The sequence below is a fragment of the Protopterus annectens genome, chromosome 2.part1 (genome assembly GCF_019279795.1).
Source record: "Protopterus annectens isolate FY-2018-M chromosome 2.part1, PAN1.0, whole genome shotgun sequence".
NCBI lineage: Eukaryota > Metazoa > Chordata > Ceratodontiformes > Protopteridae > Protopterus > Protopterus annectens.
In genome coordinates this window covers 64,229,621-64,253,226 of record NC_056729.1, presented here as the reverse complement: position 1 = coordinate 64,253,226, position 23,606 = coordinate 64,229,621, and the positions used below count along the sequence as shown (strand labels likewise).

General features: G+C 33.0%; 1 protein-coding gene across 2 annotated transcripts in view; it reads left to right on the top strand.

Moving 5' to 3' along the window:
* PTPRN2 (protein tyrosine phosphatase receptor type N2) overlaps nt 1–23,606 on the top strand; it is a 4,238,418-nt gene that overhangs the window by 3,793,677 nt on the left and 421,135 nt on the right. For both annotated transcript variants that reach the window (XM_044062029.1, XM_044062028.1), the window contains exon 14: nt 20,190–20,384. In XM_044062029.1, coding sequence (XP_043917964.1) covers nt 20,190–20,384 — 195 coding nt within the window. The remainder of the gene's footprint in view (nt 1–20,189; nt 20,385–23,606) is intronic.

Here is a 23,606-nt window from a genome sequence, read left to right as displayed (position 1 = left end):
TATCATTATCATTCTGGTTACTTCTAAATTCTTCAGTCCCATTCAAAGAAATGTAAACTTTCCAAATCAATTTTCTGCAGACTAATATTAAAAAAAAACACTGCAATTAAGCTTATTGTTCCAGTCATACTTATAGCTATATCCTTTGTAGGACTTACCTATACAATTAGTAAATACTAAAATTTCAGAATGGCAAGCAAATTCTCTTATGGTTAGTATACCCCATCACAGAAAAAAGAGACAACCTGGAAAAGATTCATTTACCAGGCCCTTTGCATGTCCAGCAAGCAGCTTCTTTTTATAGTTACAAGTATTGCATTGTTATACAAATCCACTGTAAAATTAAGAAAAAAGTGTTATGTCTTACTTTGACTTGTATGTATACAATTTATCACTACAGGGAAGCTGCTGCTGTAGCATGGAAGGGATAAAGCCATTACTACATCCAGGTTCAATGTGTGGCTCATGTGACTGATGAAATGGCAGGAAATGGGTGGGCATGCCTGACCAAGGTGGGGGAGTGCTTGTTGAAATTCTTCCTAAGGAAAGGTGTCATCCAAAGAGGGGAGCTACCCTCAGATGTAATCAAAGAGCATGGGGGGCAGGGAAAGGGAGTGGGTATGGTGTAAACAAGAAAATCCTCCAAGGATGGAAGCACAGAGGAGCTGACCCCAAAACACCATTAGGACCCACTACTGACCCCAGCAAACTGAAGTAAGCCTGGGAGGGTTGGAAAGTAGCTGGTAAACCCAATATTGACATGGGACACTGGGGGCAGTGCTAGTAATGATGACATCTAAGTGGACCCCAAAAAAATAATAAAAAAAATATTACTGCAGGGGGCATCATTCCAAATTTAGCCCCATAAAACATGCATTTCAGATAATGCCTACATCAATGTTAATAGTCAAACAAAACATAGTATATTCATTGAGCAATCAGTACTCACTACCAAAACTTATCTAAAGTAAAAAATGGTATCTGCTTGATACATGTATATAGCAGAACAAACCAGATATCCTAGGTCTTTCAGAACCTTGGTTAAACCACTGCAAATGTTTCTCTGCTATCTTTGACTTTAGCTTTCATCTCTTCTACTCTAAAGAAACCAGGACTAAAATTAGGAGGAGGAACATTACTACTGATCAGGAAGATGGCTACAATTTCAGTGCTCCTAGTAGGACAAAACGAGAACAAAGTTTAAGATTCCCACAGCTGGCTGTAAAGTAGCAACAAAGGTATATATTGCAGTCACAAATACGCTACCCCTTTCCTTCAGCACTAACAATTAAAAAAATATAGCTGACATCCTAAAACATACCCCTATAAATAACAACATCATCACAGTAGGAGATTTCAGCCATATAATTACTTGGTCTAAAATGTAAATAAATATTAAGATACAAAACAGTGTAAGAAACTTCTCTGTGTGGAAGATTTTCAGTCCACATATTTCTAGTTAATCACTGTATATTAATAAGATCAGACAATAGTAGTAGAAGTAGCGAACGTAAACGCATCAAGTCAAAAAGTAATAATAGAAAATACATAATTCTACAGCATTACTAAGGATTCGAAAGTAATCCAAGCAGGGCAGGCAGTCTGTTTCCAGTCAAAAATCCTTTATTATGTGTACTTAATAAAGGTTTTTCGACTGGAAACAGACTGCCTGCCTTGCTTGGATTACTTTTGAATACTTAGTAATGCTGTAAAATTATATATTTTCTATTATTACTTTTTGACTTGACGAGTTTACGTTCGCTACTTCTACTACTATTGTCTGATCTGATTAATACACAGTGATTAACTAGAAATATATGGACTGAAAATCTTCCACACAGAGAAGTTTCTTACACTGTTTTGTTTTTAGACCCACTACACTTTAGTGGGTTGTTTTGAGACTCCGGGGATACCACGGAGATTACTTGTTTTAAATATTAAGATACCTAACCCTGAACAACTTAACTCATCTTTTTACAACCCATACAAGACTAAATCTCACACCAAACAGACATACTTCTTCTTGATTTGTTAATTACCAATATTCCACATGCCTTTCTAGGTAAGTAAGTGATCACAGTCCAATCACTACCCTAATGTAATTCTAAAGAACAAAGTATCCCCATAATGTGCTTCAAACTGAAAGCTTTATTTTAACATTATTAAGGATCAGCAGCAAAAGAGCCAGTTTCACCAAGAAAAAGACAGAATTACTATAAACATATTTAAGTATCTGTTCCTCTAGGTCATGAATAAGAACTACTCAGTAAATGAAGTCAATTTTAATTACGCTATAGGGACAAGCAGCTAGCTTATCAACATTGTGTCATCTGATTAAATCATATATAATCAATACCACAGTGTAAAATAAGGTGCTAGCTGAATGAATCAAAAATATTTTTATATGAATTGTCACAAAAAAATCAAAACTACAAAACTGTAATTCCATAAAAAGATTTTTTAAAGAATAGGAAATCCTAGGCAATGCTGCATTCTTCATAGAGTTATCAGAAAGAGGAAACTTAGAATCCTGAATCTATTGACAAAATAACACCCTCTGAAAATATTTACTATTTTATTTGGTATCCACATTACTGGAACCCCCTTGTATTCATATATCAACCAAAAACGGCCTCTGTTTTAGAAAGTATCATTCAGACAGGTGAAAATAAAGCCCCCAAATGAACAATGCATGAACATTCATGTTGATCCAACAACTTGTGCAAATTTTTGACAGAGCTGTGTATGCGCTATCAGAGCTTGTATAAAGCTTTTGTGCTTTTAGTGAATATCTCTGAGAAGTTCTCACATCTAGAATTGTAAAAGATGAAATGTGAGATGTCTGTCCTAAACAGAATGTGCCAAAAAACACTGAACTAAGAAAATGACACAGTTCGTGTCAACATTAGATCAGTAGAAAATATACTAGACTGTTGAATAAATTGACATCCATTTCTATATCCACAAGGAACACACTGCAAACTACAAGACAAGTTTGTGCATGGGTGTGTGCCATTTTGCCATTAACTAAGATAGTTTCAGCTATCATATTAATCAGAAGACTCTGGACTGATGATCACAAAGGACACAACCAAACTATGGAGAGCTCACTTGATATATGGATCTTTACAATACCTATTCACTTTTAAAAGATATCGGAGCAGCAGTCTTGTGGCAGCAGCTCATACAGTTACCAAGTTACAAATTAGACATGGGTGTGAGCAATAAGGTTTTCTTTGGCAATGCCCATCTAAAATATATGTTTGAATAGTGACAAGCCATCTTTGCTTGTAAATTTTATTATTTGAATTTTTAATCAGATGTATGCTTTCTTACAACTTAGAAAGCTGTACATATTACTGCAAACATTATCTCAAAGTAGGCTAGGAAAAATGTTATTTGAAGTATTGACTACAACAGTGGATCACAGAGAGTAACACTTATATCTGTTCATAAGAATTCCTGACCTCGTTCCTAATGACTACTCTTTTTTAGGCATTAACTTTGTTTATGGTGTTGTTTTAAATCAGTTATATAATCACCTTGTGGATCTACATTTGTCAGAATGAGGAATGAGGAGCTACACAAAAGGGTATGTTATGGGGAACTGCCTGTTGTATACAAACATGTCAGAGGGAGTTACGGTCTGCTATATAAACCAGTTAAGTCATGTACTACATTTCATTTTCCTGACTCTTCTTTAAAGACTGTGTGCATATTGATCTGCTTTTATAACGCCTTTTTGTACTCTTGAATGTACATTAATGTTGGTTTATTCTCATGATTTTTCTCTATTTAGCCTTGTAAAAATATGTTATATGGGCCAAAGTCACAGGCGTTTACTGTCATATGCTGGAATAAACAAATAATTAACATTTTCAATATGTTGCACCTAACTTTCTTCTACTGGGCTAACAGTGCATAAGAGTGACATACAACTCTTCCCAGAAAATGTAAAATGGAGTTAATGTTGGAAATCATGGAAGTATGATTTGTCCGAATTAATGATGTTGTGTGGAGGGAAGGGAAAGAAATGTGGCAGATAAGAAAATTCAGAGATAGAAAAACTGTGTTCTCTTTTTTGTCTTTCTCTTTCACTCTCCCTCCATTCCTGTCCCTATATGCATACATACATACATATATATATATATATATATATATATATATATATATATATATATACATACATGCATGACACTTAGTCATATACTCATATAACTGAGATGAACATGATAAAAAAAAAGCGTTCAATCCAGAAAAAATTGGAAAACAAAGAACAAACAAAAAAAGTGCCCTCCCACACCTCATGTTAATTATATATACCAGCTCTAAGATCACTCTGCCATGGGGAAAGGACAAACTCTCTGATCTCTATTGTTTGCAATTTTGCACCAAAACAAAGCTGGCAATGTTCAGTCAGCTTTTTCTCTGTGCAGTCATCGGAGTTTTGACCATCTCAATGACATTCATATAGATGTGCTCGTGCACACACACACACACACACACACACACACACACACACACGTATATATATTTGTATATGTATGTATGTATATATGTATATACACACATATATGTATATATATATATATATATATATATATATAATTTTTTTTATATATATATATATATATATATATATATAGGTTATTCATATGTGTAATATGTTCATTTCAAATCAATACTCATGCAAAACAAATAGCTGAACTGTTAAACAAAAAAATAACTACTATACTTATGCAAAACTGAAATACCCTAGATACAAATTTAACCTATTAAAATATATGTTAGTTTACAGCAGTCTTTTGGTATATTATTTAAAATGTTAACTTATTAATAAAAATGAAGTAAATTGCTAAAATATAAACAAAAGTTCAACAACCATTCAATCTAAGAATATTAACATAAAAGTATGTCAAAGATAGTAAATTTACCTTAGGTTCCTAACATATGTGTTGTGTTTTATCAGTATAACATTGGTAAAAAGCTATTATGTAATAAATGTCAAAACCATGTATAATATTAGTACCTCACTAAAAGAATAAAATATAATATAAAAAGGCGAAGAGTGCCCATATGTTGAGAATCTGTTCCAACTGAAACATTTTAGTTTTCTGAGGAATATATAAATGTTTCTTTTACCTTGGATTATACTATCTTCTGAATTTTTAGATGTATTAATAGACTTTCAGGCTACACTGTCAAAATGAATTTCTTTTTTTTTTTTTCCATAATAAATTTTTATTGATATATATTTTCAAAATACAATAAAATCACACACATAATTCACTACTATTACTATCAAAACTATATACAATATCTACATGAAATGCTTCCATATAAAAAATTGTCATTATTCCAAAAAAGAAGACACCAGGGAAGAAAAACAAAGCCAAAACATTTGTAGAAGTACTTTGCGTCCATACATATCATACATGTTTTCAAAACATTGTTTCCTCCACATATACATCCAAACTTTAATATATTCCTAATAACAGTATTATGCTAATATAATGTTAAAAACCTTTTCCCATATTTTTGGGTTATTAATATTTTTGTTACTTTGCTTCAGGAGTAATTTATGTGCTAATATATGCTTTATAGCCACAAGCTTGAAATTATCCCATGATGTCTTGTCTGGTTCTAACCAATTTGTAGCTATATATAACTTCATCAGCAAAAAAATATTCATACATATTATAGTTTGTGACCTAGAGAGCTCTCTTGGAGGAACATGTAGAATCATAAATTCCCATGATAACGTTGAACTTTGATAACCCATCTTTTGTAGTTGTGTTCTAAGAGAGTTCCAAAGTTTATATATACACTTGCAGCTCCAGAACATATGAAGAAGATCCGCCGTTTGATTTGTGCAATATGGACAAGTTGGAGAATTCCTAGAATTAAATTTATGTAACCTAAGACGAGTATAATAAGCATTATTCCAAATCATCAACTGCGTATACATCAACTTTTGAAAAGAGACCGATTTTATTGTTAAATCAATTGCTTTTAATACCTGATTATCTGCTACTGTCATTTTGTTTACCCAATACCCTGACAACAGAATTTTATCCTGGAATTTTAAATTTTAATTAATTTATTTGTTGTTGTTATAAATTTGACTTCCTGTTGGAGAGCCTGCCACAATTCAGAGCATTTATCCACAATTCCGACTACCGGTTTAAAGTTTTCAAAATGACTCAGAGCAAGTTCTCAGATTTGTCTCATGACAACCATATAACTCTTAGGAAGATTCAGTTCCTGCCTAACTTGCGAAGCCGATAAATGAAATTTATTAAAAACATCAATCAGAGTCAAATTAATTATTAATGGGAATTTACTAAGATCAATCAACTGATTATTTAGTTTAAAATTGGGATTCCTATGGAAAGGCTGAAAAACCATCATATATTGCAACAAGTCTACTGATTGGAATAAATTTTGCAAAGATGACACATATGTTTTTAAGTGGTCCATAATCCCATACTTTATCAAACTACTTTTATCCAAAAAGGGTAAAGCTTTAGGATTTATGTTCTGATCTAGAATATGCTTGTAATTCAAGACCACCCAAGTTGGTATCCACTTTGCACTAATTACCTCGTAATTAGCAATTCTTAAACACCTGTTGGTGTTCACAATTAAATAGTATACTTCAAAATTCGGTAACTCAAGTCCTCCTCTACTCTTCGGGGTCATTAATTTCTCATACGATATTCTAGTTTTCTTTGGCTCCCAAATAAATTTAGCTAGATCTTTATGAATTTGTTTAAAAACTGTCTTTGTAATTGATACTTGAGCAGACCTAAAGATATACAACATTTGTGGTAATATATTCATTTTCACTATTGATACTTTTGCCAATACCGGTAGTCTTAAATTCCTCCATCTGCCACAATCAGCTACTATTAGTTCCCATACTCATTTAATATTATTACTATAAAAGTCCTTATTATCGGTAGAGAAACTAATACCCAAGTATTCGATATTTTCTTTACATGATATCTTCCCCACCAGGGACATTAATGAAAAAGGTTTAGGGGTTCTTAACGGGAAAATACTAGTTTTCTCCAAATTAATTTTATAATTAGAGACTTCTGAAAATTCGTTTATAACATTTAATATCTTTTCACTATCAGAAATTGGGGTTGTACAATAAATAATAAGATCATCAGCAAATGCCGACATGATTAATTTAGTCCTATAAAGTATTGGTGCATTATGATACAAATTTTGCTTAATATATAAAAATGGAGGTTCTAAATAAAGGTTAAACAATAAGGGGGACAAAGGGCAACCCTGCCGTGTACCATTTTTAATCTGTATTCTTTTAGAATAACTCCTATTAATATATAACGTAGTATACGGATTACTATATAATATTTGTAGTATCTGAATAAATTCCTGTGGCATATTGAAATAAGGCAACACATCAAACAAAAAGTTTATATCCACTCTATCAAATGCTTTCTGAGCATCTATTATAAGGGCATAAATATTAGAGTTGTTTTGTTTAGCATACATCATCATATTATGTAATGTAAGTGTGTTATCACTAGTTTGTCTAGTTGCCATAAATCCAGCCTGTTCCTTAGAAATTAAATGGATCATAATCTTTTTTAATCTACATGCTATAATGGTAGTTAGAATTTTCATATCCACATTTATTAATGCTATTGGCCTGTAATTATCCGGGCTTTGGGGGTCTGAATTAGCTTTATGTATAAAGATTGTTTTGACGCATTAAGGTGGGGGTCACTAATTTTATTTCTGATTATGTAGTTAAATACATGAGACAATATTTTACCAAAACTATCAGCAAACTCTTTATAAAATTCAACTGTCAAACCATCAGGACCTGGTGACTTATGTACTTTCATATGTTGAATTACATATACTATTTCCTCTGAAGATATAGGTTTAATCAGATCACCTTGCAGACTCTCTTCTAATTTTGGAAAATTAATTTTTTGCAAGAATCTTTTATTCTGTTTATGTATAGACCTATCAATTTGACCCTCATAAACCTTGGTATAGATTTTTTCGAAAATGTCAATAATATCCTCCGTTTTAGAATACACTGTGTCATTGCATTGTATTTCTGAAATATGTACAGTTGTTTTCAATTGATTTATAATCCTTGCCAATGCTTTTGATGGTATTTGAACATTATTGGCATATTTCACTAAACACCTATGCTCCTGAAGTGTTACTGTACTATTATGCAGCAAGAAGAGATCCCTTTGACATTTCAACATTTCCTTCTCTGTTTGAGCATTAAAATTCTGAATCAGTTCTTTCTCGAGTAGCTTCACTTTTGTTTCTAATTTTTGAATATCAATGTTTTGCCTTTTCTTATAATATGAGGCTTTTTGCAAAAGAAATCCTCTAATTTGAGATTTAGCTGCTGCCCATTCAATATCAGGAGTATGTTCCTGAAGCTTCATCCTATCTGTTAAACCTTTCAGATATTTTACAATTCCATCTATTATATCCTTTTTATTTAACAGATTTGGATTAAGTGACCAGTTGTAACCTCTATGCATTCTTGTATCTTTTAAATCTTTAGAAAACCTTAACGAAATTTTTGAGTGATCCGATAGATATAGAGTATGTATAACCACTACTGGTTCCAAATTAATTAATGCTTTGGATATCAAGAAAAAATCTATCCTAGACCACATTTTATGGCATGGTGAATAGAAGGTATACTTAATTGCATTATTAATATTATGTGCATAACAAAAGGGGTCATATAATTGAAAATCTTCCTTGAAGTCATTTAATGCTATCCCGGCCTGCTTATTAAATGCTCTTTGTGGACAAGACCTATCCAACTTTGGATTTTGATAGGTATTCCAATCCCCACCCACAATAAAATAATAACCATCATACTGTGTTAAGATTGGATATAATGATGTTTAAAAATGAATTTCATTGGAGGCTGGGGAAGAAAAGCTCCAAAGTATTAAAAAAGTTAAGAACAATAATTTTACAAATACTTCTATAGTTCAAATAATTATATAAAATTAGACAATATTGATTAAAAATAGATACAACTTATTTGATGATTTAATATTTAGAGAACGTTTATCCAATTTATAGAAATTAAAGGTAAGTTAGTATAATACAAATAGGAATTGCAATGGGAAGTGAGAGAAAAAACAGGGTTATGGCATATTTAGATGTAGAGTAAGGGGAGAGAATATGATTGAAGTAAGGATGTGAATGAAAAAGGAAAGTAAGGAGTCATAAGATATGAATCTGTACATGTTCATATGGAGGTATTTAGTTTATCCTGAGGCTGAACAAGAACAGAGACAGATTTGCGGTAGGAAGTCTTTCAGAATTACATTAAAGGACTGGAGGGAGGTTATGAACCTGATGGATATAGATAAGGAATTCTAGGCCTAAGCAATAAGGTATGAGTGCAGATCACGCCCAGCAGATTTCATAGGTTTGTGGAAAGTGAGGAGTTTTTGGTCATTTGATCTTTACAACCAAGTAGGAATATAGTTGTGTTGAATGGTATTTAGTGCTGGACAAGCAGATGAATGTGGGATAATTTTATAGGTAGCAAGTAGCTGAGTATATGTTAGTTGATGAGGTAGTTTTAACCAATTTAGGATTTTTGGTGCTATGCAGTGATGGATTTTGAAAGGTATGTTTCCTCCAAATTTAGCCACTTTATTATAACATTATTCAAGTTTTGCTGTTTGGGCTGCCTGGAGGTTAGTAAGGATGGGAGCACCATAAAGTAGTGAGGGGAGGAAGTAAGTAGTGGTAAGGGTAGCTTTAGTTGCATTGGTGGGAACATTTGGGCTCTATAAAGCATCCCTTATTCAAATTTTGTGAGTTTTTATATGCAATTTTGTTTATACCAGTCAAGTTTTAGATTATCATCCACTACCATATCTAATATTTTGCCATGAGAAGTGACTTCAATGGTTGTATTATTAAGAGAAAGGATTAGGATTTTAAATTTTGTTTTTTTCATAAAAGAGGAATTTGAGGAAAAAAAGAAAGTGATGAGTTTTATTAGTTTTCTCCCTGTGTTTGCAACAAGATAGCAGCAAGAAACCACTTCATTAAAGGGATTAAAAACAATCATATTTAAAGCTAAACAAATTTTAGTCTAGTATGATACATTATGTGAACCTTCATACATTTCTAAGTCAAAGCATTTATCAGAGGAAACCAAACATTTTCTTCTTTCCATTGTCCTGGTAACAAAGTTATTTCCGCAAAGAATTTTATTATTTCTAACTCTGAATGAAGACTTCCTTAAGTGCAAATTCCTTGGCTAGATAATACAGAAATTTCAGGAAAATGGATCTTGGTGTGCCATAACAATTTGAAAAACTTTTGGCTAGGGAAATGAGTGTCTTGCCGGTCTTCTAGAAAGTCTGTATTTAAGTTCATCATCATGGTGATTCTCATCATTAAAAAATTGTCTATATTTTCCTCTTCCATTACCTCAGGTGCACCATCTTTATGTGGTTCATTTATCTCTGTTTTCATAGGACTCCTGTTTTGTCAATGTATAGGCTATTTTGCTTTAGGAGAAGATCAGACTACATTTCTTGCTCATCTAGTCTCCCATCTGTATCATTTAAAGAAGTGTCTATGTCCTGAAACTTCTGCTTATGCTGTTGTAGGAATTTCTTAAAAGACACTCTTAAGAGACGTTTTCTTGGATACTGTCAATTTTAGTTTAGAAAACATTGATTTTACTATTAAGATTTTAGAAGGATGAAAAACACCTCTAGTAGTCTTTTTTCAAAGACAATTTTCATAAGGAGTTCATACTGACAAAGATCAAGATGTTGACTCAACAGCCTGATACAGGAAAGAAAGCAGGAAATAATGTAAGGAATTCAATTCAGCTATGCTCAAAAGATGTGGCTTATGACTTGTAATCAATAAGAACAGTTTCAAGGCGAAAATTAGAAACTTTGTTGTCAGATTAAGAATTCTGTAAGTAACATCTGCCAGGAGCTGCATACTTATTTGCAATCTTGGCTACAACTGCCTCTTTGAATAAAGTATGATGATTCAAGTGGGTTTTAAGCTGTTCAACATGTTGACTTGGATAGTTTTTTATGTCCTAACTGCTGGCTGATAACGATAGCTCAGAATAAAAATTCAAAGTTATGTATATTTTAGTACAGTGTGCAATGGCACTCTGTAGTGTGGTGTGGTATGGTACAATATAGGTTCATAAATGCATTCATAAGTTTTCATTTTTACATTTTCCCCCTGCCCAATCATTTGCTATTAAAGGTCTTCTCATCCAGTTTACTCATTTTTTTGCCCACTGGTTATTCAAAGGTCACTGCCAGCTAGGTTGAAGAATCATGCCAAGGTGAGTCATCATCCATGTATGGCTAGATTTTTTATGCCTTTCTCTTTTTTATTTCACCATATGTTTTTATAAAGTGATATTGATGAAGTTTGTGTCTGATCCCCCAGTACATGCCTCCTTGCTTTTAGAAGGGCTAAAGTGTTAAGTCTCCATAATTAGCTATACCCATGCAAACCCAGTAATCCTTTCCCCAAAATAGTTGAGCATATAAAACTGCTGAATATTCCATCTGTCACTGCCAACTCCATATATGGGGTCATTCTTTTATGATGTCACTATTTCCTATGTAATCATGATGTGCGTCCACCTACCTCAGTCACATTACGCTACATTTGCTGAAATTAAATATGTGATCCTTACAGTAGTAATCAGTGTACATTTTCTTTTTACTTGTAGGACACCTTGAAAAATGTAATTGTCTCCTATTGTAGTAGTTATATTATCCATTTTGGAGTCAATAGTATTTTAGTTACCGATAACCCATTTCCCATGATTATATCTGAGAAAAATGTTCAAAATGGAAATGACCCCATTAAAGAATCATGTGAAACACCACTAGAAGTCCTGTGAAGATAGTCAAGTAATTCCCAAGCTTGACTTCTTAAGTCCTGTGCTTTTTTTTTTGTTTGTTTTTTATTTGTTGGCAATTCTTACCAACTGAATTGCATATGGATTTAGATTTAATGTGTTTCCCCTTGCACTGAGTAGTGTCTGATGCCTTAGCTGGGTGAAAATCAGCAGGATGGGCTTTCAGCCCTTCATCAAGTACTGATGTTGTACTTTCAAAGAATGTTACAAAATTCAAAAAATAAGAACTTCCTTGTTCCATATCTACAAAAGAAGGTGAATCATTGTGAATGCTCTTTTTGTGATGCTTATTTCAACAAAATACTAATCAAAATCATTAGCCTAAAATTATTTGGTTATGATGTGATCTGCCTATTGTGAATTGGTATCTTTCCATAGGTCATAGGTCAAGGACACGTTCATATGATGCTATTTTCCTTAACATAACTGAAAGGGGTTTCATTCTTGGAGTCTTTATAGGAAACCACATGTATGTTTTCTTGTGCTGTGGAACATGAGTTTTTAAATGTAGTTGTGCAACAGTTACTATATCTGTTTTATATATATATATATATATATATATATATATATATATATATATATACACACACACACACACACTTATATAATGGACGCCCCTGGTCTGTGCAGCACTTTGTCACTGGTTATTATAAATTTTATACAATTTGTTTTTCTACAAGTGCATGCATTGTGTCCTGCATCATGTAACTCTATTGTGATAACATCCTAGATTGGTAATTTTTCCTTTCAGTTTTCTGATGTAGTTAGGAAATACTTTATCATTACTTTCAGTCACTGAACACAAACTGAGCACATGGTTAGAGATGGAAGATTTGATGAGAAGGGAAAGTGGCTTTCACACTGAGATTTCATTTAGACTTCTTTGTGTGATTACGAACATTTTGAAAGATAAGTAGTGCATGTTCCACTGAACATCTTATTAAGTTTATAATTCTATAAAAGGGCTTTTGGCTTGAATGTACCTGTACCTTTGTGTCTTCCTGGTATATGTTTATGAGTGCAGAAGTAATAACATCATAGAACTGTTTTCTAGTACCCTGATGAAATGTATGTGGTTTTGTAAGTTAACATATTGTTTGGTATAGAGCAGCATGGGAAGGAATGGTGCGATATGCTATTTTATCTTACATTGCTATACCTTTTTGCATGTAAGATATTAAGTGAATAGAAAGCATGTTTGTTTACAGTAGATGTTAAGAACTGTGGCTGAAATAGTCATGCATTTGTTAAGCCCTCTATGTTCATAGCTACTTACTAGGCTATTGGTCTATGAGGATGTTAAGAAACCTAGCCGTACACTTCCATGGTACTTTTTATCCGTATGTCTTGCATACTAATAACCCAAAGGTACACCAAATAAGGACAGGTTCGGACATTGTCTTCTTTCCCTTAAGTATGTGGGACAGGGGTGCTAAATCAGGGGTGAATTTGCAGTTACCCATCCATTCAAAATTGTTTGAATAGAATAAGACCGGTACTTCGCTTTATGTGGAGTGAAGAAGGATCTGGACTTTTCTTCTCAGTACTTGTTTCATGTGTTCATTTGCTTGTTCTGCTTCTGTACCACACACTCATTCTCTTTTTTGGTTCCTTCTTTCTTTTTCTGTTTTTGTATCTGTTTAGCACTGAGTATATTGTCTGATTGGATAACCAAATCACTGTGCTTAGATGTCAGCCTGCCTTTACTGCTTAGTTAACCCCTTTGTTGTGGGGTAATGCATTTATAAAATTAAAAAATCCCCCTCACACACACATATAAGTAGTCATTCACATGTTTATTTATTGCAGAGAGCGGGTAGGTTCCCATTGCAATTTTAAGGAAATTTTTCTAAGCTATTCCTCAGCCTTTTCAATAATAAGTCCTCTACTGGAAATGTTCAGTAAAACAACCTTAATAGGTAAACAATTAAATTACTGGAGTATGACAAATTTTTTATGCATTCTTTTGTGGAATAATGTAACATTAATTGCTGTTATTTGTAACACATATGTATAAAGTTAAAGTCTTGTGAATCTGAACTAGGTGTTATATACTGACTTTTCCTGCCTAATTAAAATGGAGTCACTGTTTCTAGGGCTGCAGAGGTATCAGTTTGCTATATGTTTTCATTAGGTGCATTACTTTCTACTACTATTAGCGGTTTTCACTTCCGCATGATGTATGATATGTTGACTAATATAATACAGTAAATGAAAAGAAAACTCCAGTGGTAAAAAATGACAGGGTACAATTTTTTTTCAGAAATTTTAATCTTTGTGGTTTGTTTTTCTTTTTTTTTTACTTATTGGGAAGTAGTAGGTTAGACTGGCATCAGCTGGTGATCAGTATATTTGATGTGGTGAGCATGAAGCCAATGAATTAATGCACAAACTCAGTCCAGTCATTGCAAGTTCATTTCAATAACCAGTCAATGCATGTTTTGCTTCTTTAAATCTGTTGTTTACTTTAATTTAGCCTTGATCTGACAGTTGCTGTCAATAGACTAGTCTGATTTTTGGGGCTTACAACTCTTTATTGACTAGCCTTTTTTCATTGCATTAGTTTAAACAAATTTCTTTAAAAAAGAAAGAGTGCGATTATTAAAGATGTTTGCCTCATACCAGTTTGCATTAGGCAGTAATGGCGGTGTTGTGACAGTTCAGTTTATCAAGCAACACATTACCAGTAATATGCATTCATTCTCTTACTACCCCTTAATCCCCTCCAAGGTTTTGGGGGAACCAGACCTTATCTCCGCACTCACTTCAAATACATTCAGGCAATTTGAAGGAGTATCTGATGAATGCAATAAACTTCCATCTGCTTTTGTTTTCTGGACTACTGGATTTTATTTCTACATTCACTAGTGGTGTACTTTTTGGGAGCCTCTTCCTGCTGGTTCGGTTTGCTTTTTTCTTTGGTTTGAACAGTTTGACTTCAGTCTTTGGTTTGCAATTTGAAGGAGTGCCAGTTCGCCAAGACATGTTTCATGATGTGGGAAAAGCTGATGTAACTCACAAAGCCAATATAAATACAGGGTAGACATGCACACTTGCAAAGTATGAAGAGGAACAAGGGAATTACATAATCTGCACAGTGTTATATAGACAAATGTATATGTGAAGTACTGGGGCAGACAGAAAGAATACAAGCTAAAAAGCTTACTGGCCCTCTTTCCCCAGTATCTTATCTTTGAGAGATCGAATCTGCATTGTGCTTTGATAACATAACAATAACGTAAGCGGACAGAATATTATCGAGAAGGAGTAAGATATGAGAAGATGGCTGCATTCCGTTTGGTACGATACAGTTAATCTTGTTGGATAGGTACTGGGAATTAAAACGAATTGTTGAATGACATGGAATTAGAGGAGAATATTAGTGATGTTCAAGTAATACATGCACAATTTAAAGGGGATAACATTGTCGAAATAAAATAAATACTTACATTGTTTCACAAAACAAAAAGAACCAAAATAAGATGCATGCTTATTATATTAAATAATCTCCTTGTACAAAAAACACTTTTTCACCTTTCCTTTCATCCCTTCATCCTTTTCTCCATGACCATCTTTTTTATTTTGATTAATGTATCTTCATCATCCCTACATTTGTTATATAAAAATCCTTCACATCTTCTCTTCCACAACAGCCTTGTCCTACAAATAATATTCTATCCCATTTATCCATTTCACATTTTTCTTTCTTATACTTTCCATGTAAACTCATTCCCATACTTATATTCCTGAACCCTTACATTTTCATTTTTAAATCTATTCCAAAACTGTTCAATCCTTTTAGATTTAAAAAAAAAAAAAAAAAAATGCTACTTGTTTCCTCCTCTCCTCATAGCATTCATTATACTTTTTTCTTATATTACAGTATACTTCATATTACTCTTGATAGGTAATTTGTCCAATGGTATTCTCAATAAAAAATCCTGCTTTAGAACCCCTCAAATCTATTTCCTCTTTAATCACATTTCTTAATTCCTATTTAATCTCCTCCATGGATCTACCATGTAGCATTCCTCCATAATTTTATTATTCCGTTCTTTTCTCTTATCCATGCAACTATTAACTTCTAATTCCACAACTTTGTGTTATACACATAATTCTTTGTCTTTGATTTCTTCTTCTATCACACTTTTTTCTTTTTTTCTTGCTTTCACATCTTCATACCTCACATATGCTATTTTGTCAACCATTTTTATCTTTTTTCTTTCATATTTTATCACCCAAATGAGCCACAGATAATAAATATACTACTGATTTTTTTAAGAAAAATTTAGAATGCCCTGTTTTTTATATAATATTCTTCTTTTCAGTGGACTCAGTCTTGAACCCATAATAAAACTAAAACAAAAAAAGAATCTCTAGTAACTCTTTTCCATTTTTGCTGAAGATATGTAAATACCCCCCAAATACATCAATTTCCCAGAATATACATATTTAACATATAAACCTTTTTATTAGAAGCTAAAGCTTTTCCACCATGAAAGTAATCCTTTTATTTCTTCCAGTTTATATCCACTGATTTCATAGTCATATATATACCCCAAAACATGCTTCTAATATATTGATTTCTTTATTTTTTATTTCCCCAAATACCTTGGTTTTCGTTTTGTTTAATCTTTTTCTTTTGTGTAATTCATCTTACATTCAAAAGTTTCCACAATCTTTAAGATTTCTTTCTGCCTGCATTTAATACCAACCTTTCCATCAAATATTGCCGCAGTTTTCCACCTCTTATTAATCTCTTTCCTAAAGAAGATGAAATCTCCTATTTTTTCCTCTTAAAAACCTTTGCCTAAATAGCATTGGTTTTACTTTACCTCTGTTTCTTTCACACAAATGTCTTTATATTTCATTTATAGTAGTTCATCCTTTTTCCATCAATTTCTTAAACCAGTTCAAAATGTCTTCATATTCCTTCCTATTTCTGTTATTTTTAATCTCAGTGTTTCTACCACTAAAAATCTTATGTTTCTCTTTATATTCCACCTAGCATTGTGTTCAATTTTCTTAACATAGTCTTGTCACCATATGTTCTTCCCATATTTTTTTTTCAATTTGCCTTCACGTCTTCCTTTTTACTAACCTTGCCTGTTAGTCCTTTTGTACTTTTGCCTTCCTTTATTCTATTTTTATAATTACATATTCTAGTCCATACTGCTCTATGATCTGGAAGCACAACAATTTCCACTCCTTGCATTTATTTTAGATCATTTGAATATATTTCATTATCTATTTCAGTTTTATTATGTCCCTGTTTTCTCTAATTTTTGTAGCCCATGTCTAATAGCTTCCTTCACTACCTTGATTTGTTTGTGTCTTTCGGCTTTTCCCAGTTAGGGGTCACCACAGTGGAACTCCGGTCCGCTAATGATTGGTAGTGGATTTTTACATACCGGGTTAAAAGCCCTGACGCACAACCTTCAATGAAGGCACGCCCCATTCATGTATGCCTCCACACAGAAGACGCTCTAGCTGAGAATCGAATGGGACAACGTCTTGCTATGAGGCGACAATGTTACCGCAGCAACACCACCACAGTCTTGTGTTATTTTCCCTTTTTCTTTTCTGAAAATTTCAAGTAAAACACCCCACCATAATTATGGTCATATTCACCAAAACAAACTTTTTAAACACTTCACACAAGTTCATATTCTCTGTTACATTTGTGTAAGCATAAATCATAGTTATTCTAACACATTTATCTTTTTTTTCTCATACCACATATCACAGGTCTTCCATTTATTATTACTGTAACATTCAACACTTTTATTTTTTATTGTTTCACTGCTTATCAGATTTCCATGCCAAAACACGTTATTCCCTATTGATCATATTTTTTCTTATAATGCCTCAATTCTGTCTTTTCTTTTTAACTTGTCTTATATCCAATAAGCATATAACTTCCATTTAAACTTTCTTACATTATTCAACTACTACCAAAATGTTCACATTTAATGTGAATATAGTTACATCATCCTTTCCTTTTCTGTGACCTTCTTACTTCCAGTTTTTATTTTTATTTTTCTCTTCCACTGAATTACTCTTCCATCAATACATTTTTCATAATTTTTTTCTTGTTCCTTTCCTGTTTCAAATTCATATTCTCCTATCTGCTAATTTCTTGCACTTGAATGTTGTCTTTCAAGACAATCTCTACAACATTTATTTCATCCTCATCCATATTAACTGCATTTTCTTTTTTAGTTGTTTCTCCTACATTACTCTCTCTATTTATTCCTTTAATAGTATTTTCTCACACTCTTTCTTCTCTGAATAACTTTCTTCTTCATATATCCTTTCTTTCTCTAATATTGCTCACTCAAACCAAGAATGCCTCCCTGTCATTACATTTCAATTTACAGTTTCTAATAGTATGTCCCCTCTCCCCATATTGACTGCATCTTTTCTTCTTGCAATTCTGTACTAAATAAGATTGGTCTCCACAAAAAAGCAAGCCTTAAAGTGACCCAGTACCTCACAACCTCATATTTTCCCCTTTTCCATTCATATTAGTCACTTTTGAAATATGCTGAATTTTCCCTTCATATACATCTGCCATGCAATGCAGACCTTCCACCCCCATCCAAACATTTCTTTGATTTATATATATATATATATATATATATATATATATATATATATATATATATATTATATTTTTTATTTTTTTACATAACACAAGAAAATTAAAAAAAAATAAGTTGTAAGGAATCAGTCTCAAAAGTCCTAAATTTAACATCTAGCTTCTTTTTTGACTGTAGTTTCAAATTCAAGAAATACAGTCCTTCCAATATTTTTTTTTCTGACTTTATTCTTAAATGTTTCCAATAAGTTAAACATTTCACAATCTTGTTACAAAAAAATACTCTGCCCCTAAATGTATTGTATTTTGATACCTAATGGCAAAATAACATTGTTTACAACATCTTATCTATCATATCTGTCATGTTTTTCTGGCTGCTTTTTTATATTTTTGACTGTTTCATAGAGAGAGAGAGAGAAACAGACACACACACACACACATATATATATATATATATATATATATATATATATATATATATATATATATATATACATACACATATGGGCCTACTAAAAGTGCTCATTTGCCATTTACTCATGACACTTGTGTTGGCAAGAGCTCTAGCTCCCACTAGCTAGATCTCCATGAAGGAACAATAGTCTAAGTATCCCTCCCAAAACCCTGATCCTAACCATAAAAACACCTATTCACCCAATCCCTAAAACCTAAACTCTGGATCACTCCCTAAATCTACAGTCCTCCTCCTCTTCTCCCTTACCCTAACCTTCCGATCATTCCATAAACCTAAAATACCCTTCTCCTCCCTAAAAATAATCTTCTGATCACTTCCTAATTCTAAAATTCTCCTTGCCTCCATAACCTAACCTTTCAATACCTTCCAAAAATCCCCTTCCCCTAATCCTGAACTGCCAATCACTTCCTAAATCTAAACTATCCCTCCCCATTTCTCTTCCTGATTTACCTGGCCTGCGAGCACTTCTGCATTTCATTCCCTAAAACAAAACCTTTAGCATGATCCAGCTGCTTGGCTGAACTCATATTCGAGTTTGAGTGGGAGCAGCTAGGTTCATGGGCTACTGCACAGTCCAGTCCCTGGCTTTCAGTGTCTATGGTTTCTTTTATTAAAGCCTTTTGTCTTGGGAGGCACAAGTCTGTGAGACAGAAAGACTGCAAGTTTTAATGTTATGCTGAATGACAAAATAAGTGATCTGAACTGCACCAGCCAAAATGCCCCACACCACACCCCAACACATACACTTTGATGTCAACATGTTAAAAAGTTGCAGAACAAATATATAATCTTTGTAAGTGTTGTATAAGTAAACAAACTGTATAAGACTTAAATTTAGTTCTCTGTAGTACACATATGTCCTCGTATGTAGAACAAGTTACAAGTTGTTCTTTCTAATCACATAACTATAAAATAGAACAATTGGGAATGACAATCATTATAAATGGAAATGCTGGCAGAATTTTCCTTGATGTCTTGAAACTACTGCTTGTTTTGAAACTTTTTGTCACTTTAAATGTTATTTTAAAGTTGTTTTTTCAGATGAAAAGTAAACTTTGTACTGTATCTTCCCAGTACATCAATTTATATGGTTCTGACAAACATCATTGCCCTAAATCTATCACTAATCCAGATTTTTCCTTCTTTGTCTCTTCCAGGAGCTATGCCGTCAACGCATGGCTGTTAAGGTGTCAGACCGACCAGAACCCCTACACACATCTCGGATCAATAGCATCTCATCTCAGTTCAGTGATGGACCAATGCCAAGTCCCACAGCTCGGAGCAGCACCTCTTCTTGGTGTGAGGAACCTGTCCAATCGAACATGGACATATCCACTGGGCACATGATACTGGTAATTCAGTTGTTTCATTTAATTCTGTTCTAACACCTAGTACTTTTGAAGTGAGCAGAGAGTTTAATCACAACAAAGTCATTGATTTTTGTAAAAATGAATATGTTACAAAGTTTTTGAGTATTTTAGAGTTTAGTGATGTAAAAAACATTGATGTGTTTTTTTTTTTATTTCACTTTAACAAAGTCTGTTCTTTAATATTAAGAATGAATGTTTACAAAGTTAATGCTTTCTGCAGAGTACAGTAAGATATGCTGGGTGAACTTTTAAGGTACATAGTAAGAAAATAAATAAGCACATGTATTTATTTATTTATTTCCTTATTTCTCTCAAAATGGCAACAAACCTGACTTAACGCATATGTTTTGTACAGTGCTAGATTTGTTTTGTGTTTTATCTAATACTTTGCATTCAGAATCTGAAAGAGAAGCATGTTAATTGATTGACTGTTTTTTTTTTTTTTTGAAGACTGTCCCCTAAATGCAACTACAGTTTGTACAACATATTCCTAGGTTATATATGTATTTCTACATTTGGATAACAAACCCTGCCAGCAGCATGAGTAAGAGCCCCTCGAAATAATAAAAGAAAAATAAGGATGAGTAATGAAGCTGTGACAAATTATTAAATCAAAATTAACAAAAGGCACATTTTTCTGCATTCTTCAATACTTCATCAGAAACATATAAAAGCACACAGAAATGTTGAAAGCATGTTTAATAGATATTTCAAAAACCTGTCTTTATTCAGATTGTAAAGTACTTAGAATAAAGTAAGTCAAAATCAGTCAGTCTGAGTCCCACATGGTTTCTTTAGATCCTCAGTGCTGGCCTATGTGCACATTTAGGTTTTGTAATGCTGTATATTCTCAAAAATGGGGACTGTCATAAGGAGGTTGGAGGCTGGCATAATGGTTAAGGTGCTTACCTCACACACACTAGGAACAGGGTTTGATTCTCAACTTTGAAAGGGAAATTGGCTAGGCACAAAATGACCCATAAAGATACTATGAAGGTTCATACTTTAATTAGCACACTAAGGTTCTTTGTGAAAATTAATTAAGACTTAATTAATTAATTAATTAATTAATTAATTAAGCCATTAAGACTTGATATGATCAAACATAGATTGCTATGAAAACAGTAATCACCTGTATCAAAATATAAATGCAATCCATTATAACAATGTTTAATTCATGTTCTGTGTCCTGTTTATACAGTTGGCACTAGCATAAAATTTCCTATCTTCTTTGTTACATGTACAAGGTTAAACACACCAAAAGTGTTCCCTGGTTTCCCTGGATGCATGTAATTATACAGTTATCAAATATAGATGCTTTGGGGTAATACTTTAAAGCAGAGCATTACCACTTTATTCATCTAATGAGTGCATTTGTAAAGACTCACTTTTTTCTACTTCCTGTGATATAAATCACATGTAACACAGCTGGAATGGCGTATAGAGCAATGCATTTACTGCTTCTAGCACTACAAAGCCCAGGCTGTATGGAACATTCTGGATGGGACAGATGCATAGAACTAAAATGATCCTTATCTAGCTGATGAACAATCCGCACTAGGTTGTACAAATAACTTCAAAATCTGTAGTTGGAGGTCCACATGAACAATTGTTGTGCTTGGTCGGTGGACTTGTAAAGATATTTTCAGCTGACTTTAAGTTGATTTTGGTAGTAGATCAGATAGTGTTCTTTGGGATTTGTATTTCCTGCCTCACTTTTGACATATCTGATGTACCACATAAAATGCGGGCTGTTAATAAGAAACACCATATTCATTAAGTAAAACAAAATTTCAAAAAACTGTAATGAGTTTAAACTTTGTCATTATCTGATAACGTACGCCAAGATATAAAGACGTAATTTGTCTCAGATATGTCCTGCAGTTACTTTAATAGCACTGGGAGGTATTAAAAGAAAATATGAGCTGAACGTCAGTTATAAGACAGTATGGTGGCTGGCACGGCAAATATTGCAGTTTATAGGTTCTCATTCTAGTAAACCACTCAATTTTTAAAGATGAGCTTCAGATATTAGAAACTGCCACTGGAATTTCCAATGAAACTTACTCAGATGAGGTAATTGACTGATGTTTTCAGCTGATGCAGAATATAGCTGCGGTATTTTCTTATCAGGTGGTTCTAGACAGTAACACATTACTGTTTTGTTGTCTTCACTGCTTACCTTGGCATTGCCACCTAGTACGATTATGTGCCAAACTTTTTGGAAGATCCTTCTCATCCCTTGACCCCATTGTCCTTTCTCTGGTCTACCAGCAGGGTAGTGCTGGAAATTTCTAAGGTAAATTTGGAAAAAAAACATAGTGGCATTTATTTGTTTACTTTCTAACCCCATTCCCTGCTCTGACACACTGCAGACTTCTTGCTTCCTGCATCCTTATGAACCCTTAACCTATAGCTATATAGCTAGATTTTATGTATGTATGTATATATATATATATATATATATATATATATATATATATATATATATATATATTTCCTGTTTTGAGATGAGTCCATGAACCATGCCACATATTAGATTTACAAATATTAAGTAAATAAAATCAGCATGTAGGTTTCTTGACTTTTAAGGTGTCTTGTCTGCTTACTGCTTTAAGTTGTAAAGTGACTAAAGAAAAGAGCCTTCCAGATTTTTTTTTTAGTAAAACAATGTATTAGCTCAAATATGATTAAGCTAAGACACCTGGCACAAAGTTGAAGAGGGAAAGAAAAAAGTGAAAGGCAATACTGTTCCGTATAGATGTATTTTTAAAAGTTCTAGTAACAAATAATGGCTACAAAGAAAAAAAAAGGCTTAAACAAAAAATTATAAAAAGAAACATTCTGGCATGTTTTCAAACCAAAACCTAAAGACATACACTGCTCATAAAGAGGAAATGATATATTGGCAAAAAATACTTAGTATGAAGATTAATTATTTTATTTTATGTGATGGAATGCAATAGGCATCAGTCAGTTCACAGTGACAGGCTTGTTATGACCATTTAATCAAGACAGTTTAACAGTTTAACAAAATAGGACTTCAGCAAAAATCAGGCAGACTTATGCTTCATCCAAGGTGTGGTAGTGCCCTCAGAGATTGTCATAGTAATGTGGGAAAGGGGTACACATAAGGTGCACTTGCCAGTTTTGGCAGAAGAATATAGCTTCTTGACCAAACAGCCTATCACACACTGCAGATAT